Below are 17186 nucleotides of genomic sequence, written 5' to 3' on the forward strand. Positions count from 1 at the left end.
ACCTGCCCTCATCTGCAGCATCTGTCTTCGGTTCCTTCCCAAGATGTATTTCAAAACCTTTTAACACCACTGACGTCAGAGGAGCTCTACAGAAACATCCATCTGTCTCCTAACGCATCCGGCGGCGCTGCCCTCAGCATGGTCTGCCCTCGCACGACCTTTTCCACAGACCTTGTCCCTTGTCCCCTTTCCTGTGCCGGTGGGTGGAGGCTCTGTGGTCTCACCCTCTGTGTTTGTCCGGCTCAGCCACAGCCCGGGGCGATGAACAGGGTGACAGGGGGCAGGACGCTCAGCAGGTCCCACCAAGCGCCGTCCCGCAGCACCAAGCAAGGAGAGCAGAGCAGCTCCGGTGAGGGTGACTGGGACAGACACAGCCCAGGGGTGGCCATGCCAGCCCATCGCGGTAAGTAGCATCCGAGGATGGGTCAAGGTAGATGGCCGGACACAAATGGCCACGGCAAAAAATGAGTGAGAGAGCTTGAGGTTGAATGCAGCTCCCGACAGAACCAGGGAGCCCCCACAGAGGTTTTTCACAGCTCGCACGTCTCTTCCCAGCGGTGTGGTCCCTGCTTAGAGCTGGCCTCCAGCACGGGCAGCCCAGCCTGCATCTCTGTCCGCATCACACTCTGCTATCCACAGATCTCCCCCCAGACCACCTCCCTCGTCTCCCCAGAACTCCTCCTTTCCTCTAACCCTGTGTGGGAGAGGACTTTGGTGTGAAAAGTCACCATAACGGCAGAGGGATCACTGCCCTCCTGACTGCCCCATCTCTGCACACACGACCCTACCCAGCAACACCTCCCCAGTTCAGGCAAATCCCCCCCCTCTTCCCCCGTGCCTGGCAAGCTAAGGGTCTCTCCTTCACAGGAGATCTATCGGGAATCCAATCTCCCCCCTAGAAAATGTCTCCTTCGCGCTGCCCTCGCTCAGCCCCTCTCCGATGCCCTGCCCAGCTCTATCTCATAACTGGGCAGGGCTGACCAGAATCCAGCTTTCTGGTCCAAACAAGCTAGAAAACCTGAATAGCTCTATTTCTTCACCCCTATAATTTAAGGAAAGGGAAGCTGCACTCCGTGACCACTCGTCAGCCTTTGATGTATGTCGATGTGCCCTGTAGCCTTGCAATTTTTTTCCCCACATCATTATAGGGTAATACTAAGTGTGTGTTAACATAAGAGCTGCCAAAGATGTTTGAAAGGCTTGTTTGTCCCTCCGCAAAGGGAAATCCTCCCCCTCCCTGCCATATGCACTTATCACTCCAGAGATTCATTCTTCTTCCAGCTAGTCAGAAGTGCCGTTGCCTTTCTGGCGTTGTTCTTTTTTTGTTTATTTTCTATTTCTGACATTCTGCTGAAAAGGGAATAGGAAAATTGGCAAAACACATGGAAAGGAGTTGCCTCACGTGACAATAGCATGAGACAAGGCAGGACCAGAGAGGGATTTAATTTGCCTGGTTTAATATTTTTAACAGATGTTGACCATAAAAGAAGGGGTATTATTCATTTGCATGTATCAGTGCCTTTTGATGATGGGTTAAGGGGAGAATTTTGGCATTGCTTTCATACTGATGTACTCTCCAGTCAGATTTAATAAGAATACAGATAAAGCTCACCAAACTCCTTCAGAAGGAAGCTTTAAAAAAATTTTCTCCCAATTATCCCTAACTAAATGAGCATCATATACTCATTTATGTAGTTTCTGAAAGCCGCGGCTTTCCATCTTGCTTTTTAGAAAATGCCTTTGAATGTTTTCCCCCGTTTTATCTTTAAAGTGAAGCCCTTCACCTTTGCCGAGATGAGAAGCGCTGCCGGTAGGAGCGCTTGGCCACGGTCCTGCTCCTCGCAGTGGCATTCAAGCAGCAGGTTGAAGCAGCCCAGAGAAGACCAGTTTTGATGTTGGAAATTTTGCTGTAACTAATCATTTGAGAACGTTTCTGTGACGTCTCTGACATGCCACAGATCCAGAAATCTCAGGCATATCTGTCTGAAATCCGTCTAGATCAACAGGCTAACGTACACCTCCAACACAGACTGTTTGTACTCCAAGGGATGCTTCCCATAATGCCAGCCTGGGTGTTGCTGGCAAAACCAACCATTTTGCTGTCTGAAAGGAGGAGCCTCCGTATAGATGCTCATTTTAGGGAAGACACGGTAATTCTCGTCATCTGAAGTTTTTTATGGTTATTGCAAAATGCAGAACCCAGGAGACGTTTCAAAACGCTCAGGAGATCTGAGCCAGTTTGCGCCTTGCTGGGAGCCTTGATGGGAACCACAGAGCAGAAATTCCCTGCAGCTGTCCCCACTTCCTGGGAACACGTGGCCAACTGAGTCTTCGTACGGGATGAAATTGCAAATTGGCCTTTTCTGGCCGTGTTCTCAGCCCATCCTTCCTCTTACATCTGCAAAATCCAAGAATTCCAGGAAAATCTTGACACATGTTGGTCTGAGTTAAGGAAGGCTCCGCAGGCGTGGGGGGTCAGGGAGGCGCGTCGCCCGGCCCGAGGGAGCCAGTCCTTCAACAGACTGAGATGCTCGGGGCTGAGCTCTCTTTCATTCTCTTGAAAAACGCTTTTTTTTTTTTCTGTCTGGCTTTTAATTCTTTTGAATGAAAAAACCTCTTTCTTTTTTTTTTTTTTCCCGTGTGGCTGTTAGAAAGACTTTAACTGTTCCCGCAAGCAGTCCCGTGGTGATGGGTTTGGATCTGCTCAGAGGCTGCAAAGGCATTCAAAGGGAAAGGAAGCACAAGCGCCGATGAGATTAGAAAATACTTCCATATTTTTACAATAGGATTGGAAGGACGGGGCGCCTCCATGCTGCACAGCTGAAGGGTAAGTTGCTCAGCTGCAAGGTATTCCCTCTTCCACTGATAGAAAGCTCTTGGCCGGTTGTAGTCTTATGGAATATGTTTCTAGGGGGGTGATATTGCCCGTAACGTTGCTGGACTCAGTGCTGCTTCTCCTTGCCCTGCTCCTCCTGGGGAGTCATGGGTACTGCAAACTCTGTGGCTGCTTAAAACTCCTCCAAGCCTTTTGTGTTGCTTATTTTTCTTCCCAAGATTCTTTTTAATCCCGATCGGTGTTGCAGTCCAGCTCGCAGTGTGGCCCTACAGTGGTAATTGGGAGGCATAAAGGATTAATGGTTGCAGGAGGAGGTGGCAGAAGCAGCCACGGGCAGAGAGAAATGCTTCTGGCGATGACTCAGGGGGAGGTGCGAGGAACGTTGGATCGTGCCAGGTCCAGCCGCCCCGTGATGCAGGGCCACATTCACACGGTGCAACCTGGGGAGCAGAGTACACGCCGGGGACAGGGAGAGGGGGACCGCGCGCTTTGCTCCCGCTCAGCAAATCCACCCCGAGGTGAGCCTGGGACCACAGAACTTGCCTTTGCTTAGGAGGAAATTAGGCTGTGTCAGCCTCGGAGGGCGCGGTTTTGCAACACGCTGATTCCAGTGTCATTGTAGGCAGATGGTGACAGCGGTGACGTCTTGTTCCCGTCTCCCCACCCCGGCTGCCCCTCCTGCCCCTCTCCTCCCACAGACCCAGGGATGTGGTGCCCATGCAGCCAGCTGGGCGCCCCGCGCCGCCGGGAAGCCCATCTCCCGTCGCCTGCAGAGCAAAGAGTCTTCTGCCCGATCAAGGGCGTGATCCGAGTCACTGCGCTGTTGCGTAGTCGTTAGGTTGGATGCAAATGGCAGGAAGGTGGCGGGGGCTGGGGTGGCGAGGGGGACCTTGTCTGCTGACCGGAGCCAGCTGTGGCACCCTCTACACAGGGATGCTGGTGGCCACCATGGTCCGCGGGATGCTAAAGCTGTCTGCCAGTGACAATCCCAACATCTAAGGGCATTTAGTGCTGGGAGGAGGGTACTTGTGTCTGCTCCTTGCAAACACCGAGTGAGAACAGAAAATAAGGCGAGTTCTCATGGTGACAAACAGGGACAAGAAAAACATTGTGCCCTTCAGGAGGTAAAGACAGCTTGAAAAATTATGCCTATGGGGGAGGGAGGAGGAGGGGAGGCATCTGTCCTTGTTTGTTCATTCACGTTTCTACTAACCTTTATTTTTATTATATTTAGACTACGCTAGATGATATTAGAAGTATTTTGCATCTAATGATGATCTGGGGAGCGGGAGTGCTCTATGGCAGCCTTTATAGCTCCTCCTGGCCCAGGTTTCCTTACACATATTTGACAGTTTTGATGCAGGTTACGCTGCACTGTCATCTGGCGGAGGTGTAGGCTCGGATCGGTTGTGTTCTGTTGTTTTGCTTTATATTTTCTTTTGCTAGTGGGCTGTAATCAGACAGGAGCAGAGGGAAATCAAACGTCGTGAAGCACCGTGAGACCTCTGCCCTTTCTGAGCTGACACGGGAAAGTCCTTAATTTCTTTGACAGCTAAATGAGAGAAAACGAAACACAATGTTCCTTGTGTTTCTAAACAGTGGCTGGAATGAAAAAGGACCAATTCTGGGATGAAAGAATTAATCTTACAGCTGGTGCTTGAAAAACGGTGGTGTCTCTGTTTGATGTTTGGAGAAATACTGAGCTGGGACATGGTTATAGCCTCTGCGGGTGCCCTTGTAGAGAGGCAGAAAACTGGAACCAGCTTATTGCTTCTTAGAAAGTCTATCAAGGACATCAGGCATACAGTGTAATTTCTGTAAACTGCTTTAATCTGATCTTATTTTCTATAATAGTGGTGTTTAACGGTCACTTTGTCTTAACCCGCTTTCCTTTTTCCCTGGTCCGAAGGGAAAATCCTTCAAATGGCGGGAGAGGGAGGACACAAAGCCATCAGTCTCGGCAGCTCGCGGCCGTGCCAGCTTTGTGCTCTTGGACAGGAATTAGCTGAGTGGATCTCCCCTGATGTGTGAAAACATCATTTTCCTTTTGCCGTATCCTGATGAATTCTGCAGCTTTTCATCCACACAGAACTCTCTCTGGTGTTTGCGATAAGAGTTAATTTGGCTGCGGATTGATCAGAAGCCTTAAATGAAGAGCTCCAGCCTTTCCAGTACGAGGGTCGGCTCTGAAAACCTCTCGGTGCCTGACAGTCATTCTGCAGGACCCATCCCCAAATAAAGTATCACCACACGAGATCTGTACCTTTTAGACTTTAGCACATCATATCTTACCGTTGCAGTGGGTTTTTCACTCGGGGGCTTTATTTGATGCTGTCTCAGTGTTGTGGCCGTAAGTGGTGCTCTGTGCCCGGCGCGGTCTGTGCACATACCAAGAAACGCTGCCTGTCCGGATACGTACCGTCAAACGCTGCCTGTCCTGGTGCTCAGGTGGTGCAGAACAGCCCAAGCAGGGCTGTGGTTTCTCGTGCAGCATCAGCAAGAGGGACGTGCCTCAGCCTTCCTTAGGAGCGGTTTTAAACCAGATGCCCTGGGGGGGAGCAGATTGCTGGGCTGTTGAGAGTTGTCCTCCCATTCGGCTCCCAGTTCCCCTCTCTTATCTCTCATGCGTTCACTCTCTGCTAGCTTCCTCATAATTCATTCCTGGAAAAGGGAGGGTGGGAACGGAAATTCTCCATTAGGCCTCTCTCCCCCAGTGCCACAGTGTATATAATAACAGGCACGCCAGACTCCTCCTGGTTTTAAGCACCACGTGCAAATCTTCCCCTGTTCGATTTACAGCACACCTATGCTGCCAGCTACCACCGCCGACTGCCGCATCAGCGAGGACTAAACCTGGCCAGAGGAGCTTCTGATCAAGAAATCAGATTTTCTAGGGTCTGGAAGAGTCAATATGTTGGATCGGATTCATCTGCTGGCTGCTGTGACAGTCCTGGGAGTCCTGGAGCAAGGTAGGGACCATCGGATTCTCATGCCCAAGTACTTGCTGGGTCAGTCTACCAGTCTACTGCACCTCCATTGATTTCCTTTCACTTCCATATTTCATTTCTGCTGTTGCACTGGCACTTCCCTGCTTTTCAGACAGTGGACTGATTCCTTGTCTGGGTTTTGAACAGTATTCAACAAAACAAGTGCCTGGGAAAACCCTCCTCTGAACCGACCTACCTCCTCAGTTCAGAAACTTCTTGGTAGATCTTCTCCTCTGCAAACATGTAGAATTGCTTTCTTTGAAAAATAGGTTTAGAGCAGTTCCTGAGGTTCGTGCAGACAATAACATACAAAGAGCACTGCGGTGAGGAAAGGTGGAAGAATGGGCTGTGGTGGGTCACACGGAACACCTCCCAGCGGTGGTTCCACATTGCATGACAATTTAATTCAGTGTCTGGGTTGCTTATCTGTGGCATCAGTTCCCTCCCTACTCAGCTGTCACGATTTAGAAGGGGAAAAAATTAAAGATTGAAAACACCTTAAAATTGTCAGGAACAAAGTGCATCTGAACTGTGTAACAATTTCTGCAGATAATACATGATCTATTAATTACGCAAAAGAGGAAGCAGATATCCACTGGTGGTAAATGACTGCATGCTCCTTGCTTCACTGTTGCACTTGGTCGTTCTTTTCCTTGTCTGAAACTTAATCTGGGATTTTCATCCTCTGCTATGCAGGGGTGTAAGATTTGGAGGAGACTGCAGAACTTCTGCCCTTACCTCTGCCAGACCCCTGGCCCCACCGTGCCCAGCCAGAGGACTGACCGCTGCTACTTTTCTCTCTTTTGCTGCAGCCTACTTCTTCCTCCAGGTGATCTATGCCAGGAGGGCGTTTGGCATTTCTCCTCCGAAGATCTCAGGCCCACCTGAATTTGAGAGGGTCTTTCGAGCACAGTAAGAAACTCCTCTTACAAGATGCTTTCCAGATCTCATGGCTAACGGCACTGCCCCTCCCCGGCTTTGCCATTCGTTTCTCAGGACTGTAATTCAGCAATTACCCACCTCCCTCGGGGCTAAGTTGATGGGCTTAAGAGTTGGCATCGAGACTGTGTCCTAACACACCAGCCATTGGTGACAAAAATCACACAGGAATCTCTGCTATACGGTGAAGGGCTGCTAAAGACACAGTTGGTGCCTGAGACTTAGGCTGGTTTTAGCCAAGCGGTGTCAAAGCCTGAGGCAGCTTCAGCCCTGCTCTGAACCCCGCTCGTGGGGAAGGACAAGCTCCCAGAGAGATCTCAGCTGGGGCTGCGACAGGGATAGCCGCAATCCAGCATCTCTGCCGGGGCATCTGTGCTGGGGCTGCAGTGGGGACGGAGGCAGAGAGGGAAAAAGCTTCCGCTTTTGCTCTAGCTGAGCACTGAAAAAAAGGCAACCTGGCAGCAGGAGCAACATCCCCCCCGCCATCCCCTTCTCTGCTCCTTTGCCGGCCTGGATTCAGCCTCATCCAGCGTCTCTTGGTCCTGCCGCTTTGTCTTTGGGGGGACAGGGCATGGAGTACAAACAATCCAAACAGCACAGTGCTCCCTCCCACGCCTGCCCAGAGTCCAAGCTGCCCTGGCCTTATCTGCTTAAGGTGCACTTCATCCTCTGCTGGGGCAGACCTTCCTGCGGCTTTGGGGCTTTTACAGCAGGGTTTAAGCTGCAGCACTCGGGAAGGGGCAGTGGAGGTGTTTCATGGAGCCTTTTTGTGCACGGTCTGACCTGGGAGTCTTTTACTTAATTTCTTTTGCCCTGGAGACTCAGTTCCTTCCTCTGTTTAACTCCTGTGAATAAAGGTGGGACGGGAACTGTGAGGGAAAGCGCAAGCCTGGAGGTTTTTATGGTGACATCAGCTCTAAAAAGCAATAACCTCTGGAAACTGCTAGGGGAAGCAAAAAAGGAAGATCTTCCTCCTTTCCCTTGTTTATGACCTTCCTTTTTCCTGCCAGGGTGAACTCCTCTGAATATTTTCCCATTTTCCTGGCACTTCTGTGGCAGGCTGGACTCTTCTTCCATCAAGGTGAGAACCTGTTACCTGGTTTGTCACTGGATCTGTTTCCCTGAGTGCTGGCTCAGCCCTCAGGTCCTGCTCACCTCCTGAACAATAAATTAGGCAGTGATTCTGTCTCTGATGGGAGGGTAGAGCCAGAGGACACAAAGCCTCTATTCCTTCACTCTGGGCTACCTCCTTGGCTCAAAGTAGCTCTAAAAAGCCTTTGGAAATGGTCACCGTAATCTCTCTCAACTGCAGGTCTGGCTGCAGCCTTGGGTCTGCTCTATCTCTACGGCCGCTACTGCTACTTTATGGGATACAGGGCATCGTCCTCAGACAGGTAAATGCCTCTGTCAGCCTGGAGTGCATGGTAACCCCTGCAGATTTGCATTTGGGAACATCATGTGCTTTGGGAAAGCTCAGGACTCCCTTTGGCTGCTTCTGGGCACCTGCGTGACTCAGCCTTGCCAAGCTCTCCCCAGGGAATAACGTGGGCATGGGTACAGGGCTGGGCCAGAGACACAGATACGGGGCAAGGCTGGAGCTGGCCCGAGCCCTTGTCGGGGGGTGTGTGCTCCCTCCAAGTGGGAGCAGGGCACGGGACCCCAGGCAGAAAACAGCGAGGGGCTGCCTTTCCACCCCCGCTTCTCCGGGGAGGAAGGGACTGTTCCTGGGCCAGAGCGGGGATGCTCGGTCTCAGCAGGCTCCCTCTCTCCCACCAGGCTCACCCCAATATACTTTAGCAGTGGAGTTCTCTGGATTCTCGCTGCAGCGTCAACCCTGGGCATCTTGCATTTCTTCCTCTCTCACTACGTGGGGCTGAACGTCCTCCAGCTTCTCACAGCATGACCTGCTCCTCTGTCCCTCATCGGTGTCCTCGCCTTCGAGTCCTGCTCCCTCCTGCCCAAGGTAACAGACTGGCTGTACCTAACGCAGCACAAACAACAAGTCCACCCTCACATGAGTTTTTAACACCTCCCTCCCTGCTGCCCAGCGCCGGCACGAACTGCTGAGCTCCTCAAGAGTTATTTTTACCCCACTTGGTACTTTTTGTGCCAAGTCCTCCATACCTGGCAGCTCCGTCACGCCTGATGTGGAAACAACACTCCAAAACAAGGAGAATTTTAGGAAAACCAGACACATAAAAGCAAGCTCATCTCAGGCTGAGCTTCCCAGTGAGCCACCCCAGGGAATCACCATGCGTTCCCCTTTCTCCAGTGGCTCTGCCTTCATCCCAGGCACCAAATGCGGGCTCATGCCAGTTTTCCAAGGCCCACACCTAAGAAAGGCATTTGTTTGAAACCAGACGTGGGCTGAGGCATAACAAAGAAGGCGAAACAGGAGCAGCCACCAACATGTTGTGTGAAAGTCTTTTAGTGCCCTCATAATGGCTATTAGCCATTGCCTGTGGGCGATACCGTAAATGAGACTGCGCAAACTCATAACCACTACTGCATGTATAACTTTGAATACTGCTGAGTGACAACGTGCACAAATAAAAGGACCCTGAGCTTGCTGTGCTGGGTTTCTCCATGTGGGTCTGCAACTAGCAGAGAACAAAAACACGAGTGTTTGAGCGCAAGGCGGCTGCCTGGCTTCCCTCACCGTGCAGCACAATGCAGCCTGTGACCCGGTGTCCCGCGGGAGGAGAGCTCTGAGTGGGGAGAAGCTGATTTTCAGAGGTGCCGAGCTCCCAGACGGGGGGCTGAGCCGCTCAGCACCAAACAGTGGTCCCCAGGGGGTGGTCTGGCCAGTGCTCAGCGGCCCCTCTGGGCCTGGCCCCCCTGCGGCAGGAAGGGCTGGATTTTCACGGGAGCTCAGCATTCACAACGCTGATGCTATTGGCCATGGGTCCGCTCGTGTTAGTGACACGGCTCAGAAAACGCCAGCGGTGCTCCGTGCTATCAGCACGGGGGTACTTCACGCCAAACCCAGACAGCGAAAATAACTGCATTAACATGCTCCCAAGTCTAAACACATTTTAAAGCCCACTGTCCTCCCCTCCCTTCCCCAGCATTTTGCCTATCTAGACTGTAAGAACAAAAGGCAGGGGGGTTTTGGAAGAAGTGATTAATTTTTCACATTGTTTCATTTCCTTCCCTGCATTTTAAATTGGCTTATCCAGCAAAGCCCCCAGTCCATTTCCCTTTCAGGCTCTCCTGCCTTGGAGTCATGCTGCCGTGTTGAAGTTGGAAAACACTGCAGGGGAAGGCTTAAATCTAAGCAAAAATAACTGTACAGCACTTGCCTCTGCGAAGTTCTCAGTGCAGCAGAGCCCCATCCTCACAGGAACCCCCGGGTGTCACAACAAGAAAAACAACAACAAAAGTGTCACAGCAAGATAAACAAAACCAAAAGCTTTCTTCTAGCAGTTTTGGTAATACACTTTGGAAAAGGCTGAGGACGATTTAACCCGGCTGTACCTTAGCAAGGCCAGGGAGGAAGAGACATGCCACCTGCCCCCAGTGAGACCTTACTTAGCCTTTACATTAACACGTCCCACCATCTCCTGAAGTTAATTCTCAGTCCTCACCTTTTTACCAGCATAACCAGTCACCTGCCAGAGGGTTAATACAGAAGGACCAGTCCCAGCTGCCCGTGCAGGTCCTGGATCAGTGTCAAAACCCTGCTGTCTCAGGTCAGTCCAAGCTGGTGCTCACCGGTTCTGCGGACACAACCTCCACCTTTTCCCCTGCAACCAGTTTTCTAAGCCCGCCGTATCAGCCTGGAGCCACTACCCACCTCAGCCCGCTTGTCTGGGCTCTGCGTGTGACAGGGCTGCAGAATGACTCAGAGGAGGGAAGTTAATGATTCAGCAGCGAGGCTGTGGCAAACCGGCTTCTCCCCCTGGATGCAGAGAAGACCATCAAAAATCTCGGTGCAGCACAGCCAGGCTCTGGCCCCGGCTGCCCGCTGTCGCTAGCTCTGCCACGGAAAAGCTGCACGGCACATCATCCCCTTCAAACAATTGTCAGAGGGGTCGTTTCAGGTGCCTCTGGCAGAAAGAAAGCTCCTCCCCTCCACCCAGGGATGCTGTCATTACTCTGCTACTTCATAACCGTCATCAGAGAAAATCACTTTGCACCGAACCACTGTTCAGCGATGCAGCCGGTGGTGCTTTCAGGATTTACCCAACTCGAAACGCTGCTGCGGCCGCACAGCGCGTTGCTGCTGCGTGAAACCTCTCTGCCCACCTGCGGCTGCAGCAGCGATGCTGCGGGGCCAGGTGCGGCCTGGCAGCGTGTGCGCGGGGTGGGACGGGGTCTCCCCCTGCCACCCCAAGGTCACGCAGCTCCGGGGCCACCGTCCGGCTGGGGTAGAGACCGTCCCCGTGAGCCCCGGTTTGACGGCAACCCAAGCGCCCTGGCACCGCTGCACGGCCGACGGCACGGCCGCCACCTCCACGGCTGGCAGGGTGAGGGTCCTCGCTGCCGCTCCCGTCCCCGCTGTCCCCTCCCCACCCGGGGCGGGGGGGCTGCCCCACGCAGCCGCCTCAGCTCCCCCCACCTGGGGATCTGTGTCCTGGCTTAATTTTTTGGCTGGTCTGGCGACCTAAACTGGATGAGGGAAGAGCCGGGTATGGCGGGGGGTGGGGGGGAAAGGCTGTGCCGGCAGCGGAGCTGAGGCCGGGCTGCTGCGCCCGTAGATTACGGACCCGCAGGCTGTGCCTGACCCCCCCCGCTCCCTCCCCCGTCCCTCGCCGGTCCCCGCCGCCCCGGCAGCAAGCTGTGCCCGGGCTCCGGCCGCCGCGCTCGGGAGAGGGCGCTGGTGCGACGCGGCTGCGGCCGCCGGGACCGAGGGGACCGGGGCGGGGGGGACCGGGGGGTGTCGGGGGGGTCCCGGAGCGGCAGCTTGCGCCCGAGGCGCCGGTCAGTGCCCCCCCACACACACATAGGGGCCCGGGGTATCGCGGCTGCACCCCGAGACGTGCCCAGGGCAGGGCAACAGAGCCACGGCGGCACCCCTGCGCCAACCCTCCTGCTTCCAGCTTCATCTGTGCTGGGCCAGGGCCTGGCGTTAAAGTTATTGGGGTGGGGAGACCCAAACCACGACGCCTGAAGCCTTGCACAAATCTCCTGGAGACGGCTGGCGACAGACACGAGAGCCCTCTGCAAGCGCTTTGCGGGTTCCCGGGCTCCTTCCTCCCCTTACGGCTGCCAGTTCAGCGTCAGCAACGGAGAGGAAAAGGTTTGGTGTGGGATATTTGGAAGGCGATCCGCTCCGATACAGCCACAGGCAAAGCAGCCAGCTGGACAGGAGGCCATCGGAGCGTGAAGGAAACCTGCAGAACCAGTGAGAACTTTGTTTATCGCAAGGAAAGCGCAGGCTGAACTTGTAAACAAGCCTCCGTCCCCGGATGGGGCTTGATCCCACGTGAGCAAACGAGTGACGATGAAGGTGCACAGCCCTGTCCCCCTGATGAAGCAACTCCCATCCGCTGCAGGGACAGCCGGCACGCACGCGTTCCCATTTCTGTGTTGGTAGGAACCTAGCCAGGTTCCTGTAAGGCTTTTGTGCCATGTTGCAGAAGTTCGTAGCTTATTTTTTAATCTTGAAAACTTCCAGGGCACCCACGTGTACTTTCCTGCCCGTCATGTGATGGCCTGTGCCGGATATGTGCATAGACACCATCAGGTTTACATCTGGCCCCCAGCACTGAAATGCTGTGCCCTGGGACTAGGGAAAAAATGCACCTGAGCCTATGGAAGAACACCCTGGTCCTTCCGGAGCACGGCTTGGTGGTGGGACGGAGCACACCCTTGAATTTCCCTGGGAAGCAGCACTGCTAACTCTCTTTGGGGGTGTGTTTGGGAGGGGAAGGGCCTGTGGGGCTGGGAGAAGAGGGTGCAGCTGGTGGCCCTGGCTTTGTGGCACTGGCATGTCACCCAGGTTTCCATGGCACCAGCATCCATAACACGGGACCAAGGGGAGGGAAAGAAGTAGGTCAGACTGGGCTAACAATACCCAGACGTGTCTGTCTATGGCTCAGCCTGATCCAGGAAAGGGTGTGAAACAGAAGAGAAAGGGAGAGGGAAAAGACAAAAAAAAAAGGGGGGGAGGGAAGGAAAACACAAAGTATCCATAGTTTGAGCAATGCATTTCTTTCCCTCAGAAAAATAAGGACCTTTTAAAGCCACCTTTGTGTACCAGTACTGAGAGACAGAGACTAGCACCCACCTCCTGCCCATCTGACAACAGACTACAAGGGAATTCAAATGCTAATTTGGAGCCAGACTTCTCAATGGCTCTTTATTTCTGCAGCAGCTCCAGGACCAGAGCTCTGGGGAGCTGGGAGGATGCTGGTCTCTGGACCAGTACTGGCGGATACTTTCCTTTCTCCTTGTCGTTCCTCATCCTGGTTTGGTTACCCCCGTGTCTTCGTTTTACTTCTTTACATTCCAGTGACTTGAAGGGCGAGGAAAACGAAGGGCAGGCACGCTGGAGTTGTGTAACTGAAATAACTGCCGTAGTGACCCATTTTATGTGCTGAGTCTGCAGAGGCCTCGCTGTCAACATTACAGCGTTTTGGTGCTTGCCGGCGTGCAGCACGGTCCTTCTGAATGATGTATCCATCAGTGCCAAAACCAAGGAGAACATTACGGGCAGTAATACCCAAGAACCCTCTTGATCTGAGTATGGACACAGAGATCCGTGGGGTGCGTAACAGAGCAAGATCAGAGGAAGGAGGAGCACTTTGCTGGGGGGGAAGAGGAAGGTGTAGGTGCAAGAGCACAACCCTCAGTGGAGAGGCTGAGGTGGACTGGGGTGAAGAGCGTGACTGTGGCTGACCCGTGTCATACCTGTGGTTTGACAGCACCGTGTTTGGCTCAAACGCCATGCCGTCGCAGAAGAGACACAGCCGTGGCTGGAGGCGCAGGGTGTTTCAGACAGGCCCCTCGCCCGCAAGCAAATACTCCCTTTGCATTACCACAGGCCACAGCCCTACGCAGTAAAAGCCATTCCTGGGTTAGATAGTGGGGCACAACCCAAGAAAAACCAAAGCTATCTGCCACTTTGTATGTTAGCAGGTCAAGACAATGGAGGCCAGGAAAATCCACACTCTAAAGTTGCAATTTCCCTCATCTTCATCAGTTTTATATCTCCCAGCAATTATCACTTGTAAGAGAGCACCAAGAATTCATCTTTCCCCTGGTGAGGGCAGAGCCACAGTATATACAAGGTGGACAGGGCTCAACACGCCCCTTTGTGAATGCCCTCCCTCCAAAGGAAAACAGATATTTGCTGTGGTAGCTTAGGAAAGAGTGTGTCCTGCTCCAGCCCTCACTGATGCTGTGCCTGACTCTTGCCTTCAGGGATTTCCAGTGTCCAAGAGCTAAAGGTAAAAGCTATGTATGAGGAGCAAAAGGAGGCTCAGCACACAGGAGGACTCACAGAGTGCTCCTGGAGTGAGAGAATAAAAGAGGATCTGTGCCAGCAGCATGTGCATCAGCCGCGTTGCTTTGACATTGTGCTACTTGACAAGAGAAAGCTGGGTGACCCCAAGCAGCTAAGGACACGTTACCTGCAAGGGGTGGAAGTCGGGGATCATCATGTCAGCGAGGATGAAACCAGTGTGCTGCTATGGTCACCGCGCCTGAGCCTGCTGTTAAAATAGTGCCTAAAATAGGCTCCATTTCATGAACACATGTGGCTCGAATAACAAGAGGTCAGGCACCACGTTATCTGTCCTGATACAGATCCTGCAGCATGCTTTCCCCAAGACTGGACTCTTGGTCACGCCACTGTAAAGTATTTACAGCTTTACAGCTCATTCTCCTCCTGGGTGGAGTAAGGAAATGCGGACAAGGCTTGTTGCAACAGATGCAAATGGACACTTGCCCACCTCCCTCCTGGCTGGTGCAAGGCTGAACTGCCAAAGAGCTGTAAATGTTCTGCCTGAGTGAAGAAACCTTCTCGGAGAGCAGCCTGATGAGCTCAGTACGGCACTGCACGGCCAGATGGCTGCTGGATCAGAGCTGACTCATGCTCACCTAGCTCAGAGTCAGGCAAAACATGCAGATACCAAAAGCATGCTGGGAGAAGACACCATTGTAACTGCGTTCACAGCCAGGTAGCTAGCCATAGCAGTTAAAAACAGAAGGTATTCTGCCAACTGCCATAATTATAATGGTACAAAAATGAAATGTTAACAGCCCTGAGTTACACTAATGAGCAGAGAAGCCTCAGACAGGTGAACTCCCAACAGAGTCCCGAGAGGATGCCGTCACCAAGGGAGCAGAACAGAGGCAATTCTTCCATTTCCTTTTGGCAAGGGATGCTCAGCATAAGCTGTGCGTAAGTTGGTGATATAAAGCAGTGATAGATTCAAAGAGTACAACAGTGGCCGCAGAGAGAAGGAGGGACTTGGGTATCTGCTTTTCCCTAAAGCCGTGTCTCTTGGCTTCTCCAACTGGTTCCCAGACTGACTTGGCTTCTTAGTGAACTGCAGCTCAGGAAAGCCGGGAAACATGAGCTCTGCCCAGTCTCTGCTGCAGACCACCATTTTCAGAGTAATGAAAAAAGATAAAAAAGGTAGAAAGTAAAGGTGAAGTATAACCAAAAAGCCTCTTAAGTTGCCCAAAGCAAAAGTGAGAGGGAGGCTGCCTTGGCAAAGCTGTGAATTGGCAGCATTAGCAGATGATGAACGTGGCCCTGTTATCTAATATGGCAGAACACACATCATGCATATTTAATAGCATTGTTTAGCTTGTATTTGTCACAGTATCACAGCTAGAGGCTGTTTCTAAAGCCACGGGTAGCAACAGAAAGGTTATAATTGAATTCCAGGGCTTTTGACTGGAGGCCACACATACGGAAAAACCTACAAAGCATTGGTAGCGTAAGACTTCCATGCGTTTCCCATTTTCCAACCTCAGATGATAAAGCAAGTCAGCTGCTAGCAGTATTTGTTGAGAATTAATCAGGTTTGCCGATTAACTGTAAGATCCCGAATTATACATGCTTAAATGCAAACCCAAGGAACATGCAACACACGTAGCTGAGACATGAAGGATGAAGCTTACAATGGAGGCAGAAGAACAAATGGATAACGTACAGCTAGGAAAGAGAAGGTGCATACAGTGATGGAGTCGGGATGATGGACAATGAGTTCTGTCATCTTTTCAGAGCAGGTATTTAAATTCTGATCACTGTTCTCTTCTCCTAGAAATGGCAAATGCTGATCCATAAAAGAATTACTGGTAATTTTTTTTTTGCATTGCAACAGTATCTCCAAAATCTACTCAGAGATCAGCATCTGCATCCCTTCCAGACAACCAGAGTGTCTCCATATAGGCTTAGTCAATAAAATCCTTGAACCAGAGCTGCAGATTTTCTCCATTATTTTCCTGCTCAGGAAAGAAACTTAAGCAAGCTAACAAACAGCGATTTATGACTGATACCAAACAGAAACATCCTGAGCAGGCATCAGGCTTCAAGCAGTTTTACTTTGGTCCAACTTAACACATCTACTCAGCTTTGTGCATCTCTTCAGGTTGGACTGGTGCTCATGCTGTCCTGGTGCAGGTCTCTGCTCCCAGCCCCACTCACCATGAACTTCAAGGGAATTGGGGATGTTGCACAGGGGCTGTGTGACTATCTGGCAGATCATTTCTTCAGATTTCTACCCAAGAAGCCACCTCTGCCCGTTTTCTAACCAGATGGCCTACAGAAACCAGCAGTATGAGCCCGGCTTAGATTACAGCCCTCCCCAGGCTGACTTGAACAAGGCGAAATTTATCTTCTGGGAACGCAAGTGGGAAAATGAGAGCAGCTTCTCTCCCCAGCAGTCTGAGCTGCAGGTGTGCCTTTCCCCTTCACAGGAATGGGCCAGCAAAATTCTGAAGTAGAACAAAGCCCTTTCAGAGAAAAACAAGTACCTGAAGCCGTAGCTTGAGTTGCTGAGACAGACGTACTGACAGACACACTGCAGTTCAGCTGTGTCTGCTGGCAGGGAAGGTACAGGTGTCAGGCTGGCACCATAAAACAAAACAGCCAGGTAAACTGATGACAACTAAGTCCTAGAAGAAATCATGGAAGCAAGACCTGGAAGTTCGCATGTGTAAAATATAGACATAGTTGTTTTCTTGCTCAAGAAAGCTAATAAAATCCTGCATCACATGTTTCCAGCAAGATTTTTATCTCCCATTTCATTCTTTGCAAGTGCTCACATACCATGGGACTACTATTGCTTGCAAAAGCACTTGCCAGAGATGGCCTCTCAGGAAAAGGGCTGCTGCTGTTAACAATAACTCCATTTGAATTGTTTATTATTTTCATCTTTCAAACACCACATATACGTTGGCTAATTATAACTCTTCTGATAACTATTTATGTCTTTGTTTGCCTCTGCTGTTCCCGGTCACATTCT

The 17186-nt window shown here is 51.8% G+C and overlaps 1 protein-coding gene across 4 annotated transcripts; it reads left to right on the top strand.

Moving 5' to 3' along the window:
* Window positions 1-269: 269 nt before the first annotated feature.
* On the top strand, window positions 270-11239 carry LOC128916350 (leukotriene C4 synthase-like). Of its 4 annotated transcripts, XR_008468937.1 has the most exons (8): window positions 270-403; window positions 2652-2827; window positions 5636-5805; window positions 6636-6735; window positions 7773-7843; window positions 8075-8156; window positions 8539-8725; window positions 10361-11239. XR_008468937.1 is itself a non-coding variant. In XM_054217844.1 (7 exons), the coding sequence occupies exons 3-7, from the start codon at window positions 5748-5750 to the stop codon at window positions 8663-8665; spliced, it is 438 nt and encodes a 145-aa protein (XP_054073819.1). In that variant the 5' UTR covers window positions 270-403; window positions 2652-2827; window positions 5636-5747; the 3' UTR covers window positions 8666-10332. The 4 variants fall into 4 exon arrangements, 3 of the variants coding, with proteins under 3 accessions (XP_054073819.1, XP_054073820.1, XP_054073821.1); XM_054217844.1 differs by lacking the exon at window positions 10361-11239 and having other exon boundaries at window positions 8539-10332; XM_054217845.1 differs by lacking the exons at window positions 270-403; window positions 10361-11239 and having other exon boundaries at window positions 2196-2827; window positions 8539-10332.
* The last annotated feature ends 5947 nt before the right edge of the window (window positions 11240-17186 follow it).

This window comes from Rissa tridactyla, chromosome 11 (genome assembly GCF_028500815.1).
Source record: "Rissa tridactyla isolate bRisTri1 chromosome 11, bRisTri1.patW.cur.20221130, whole genome shotgun sequence".
In the NCBI taxonomy this organism is placed as follows: domain Eukaryota; kingdom Metazoa; phylum Chordata; class Aves; order Charadriiformes; family Laridae; genus Rissa; species Rissa tridactyla.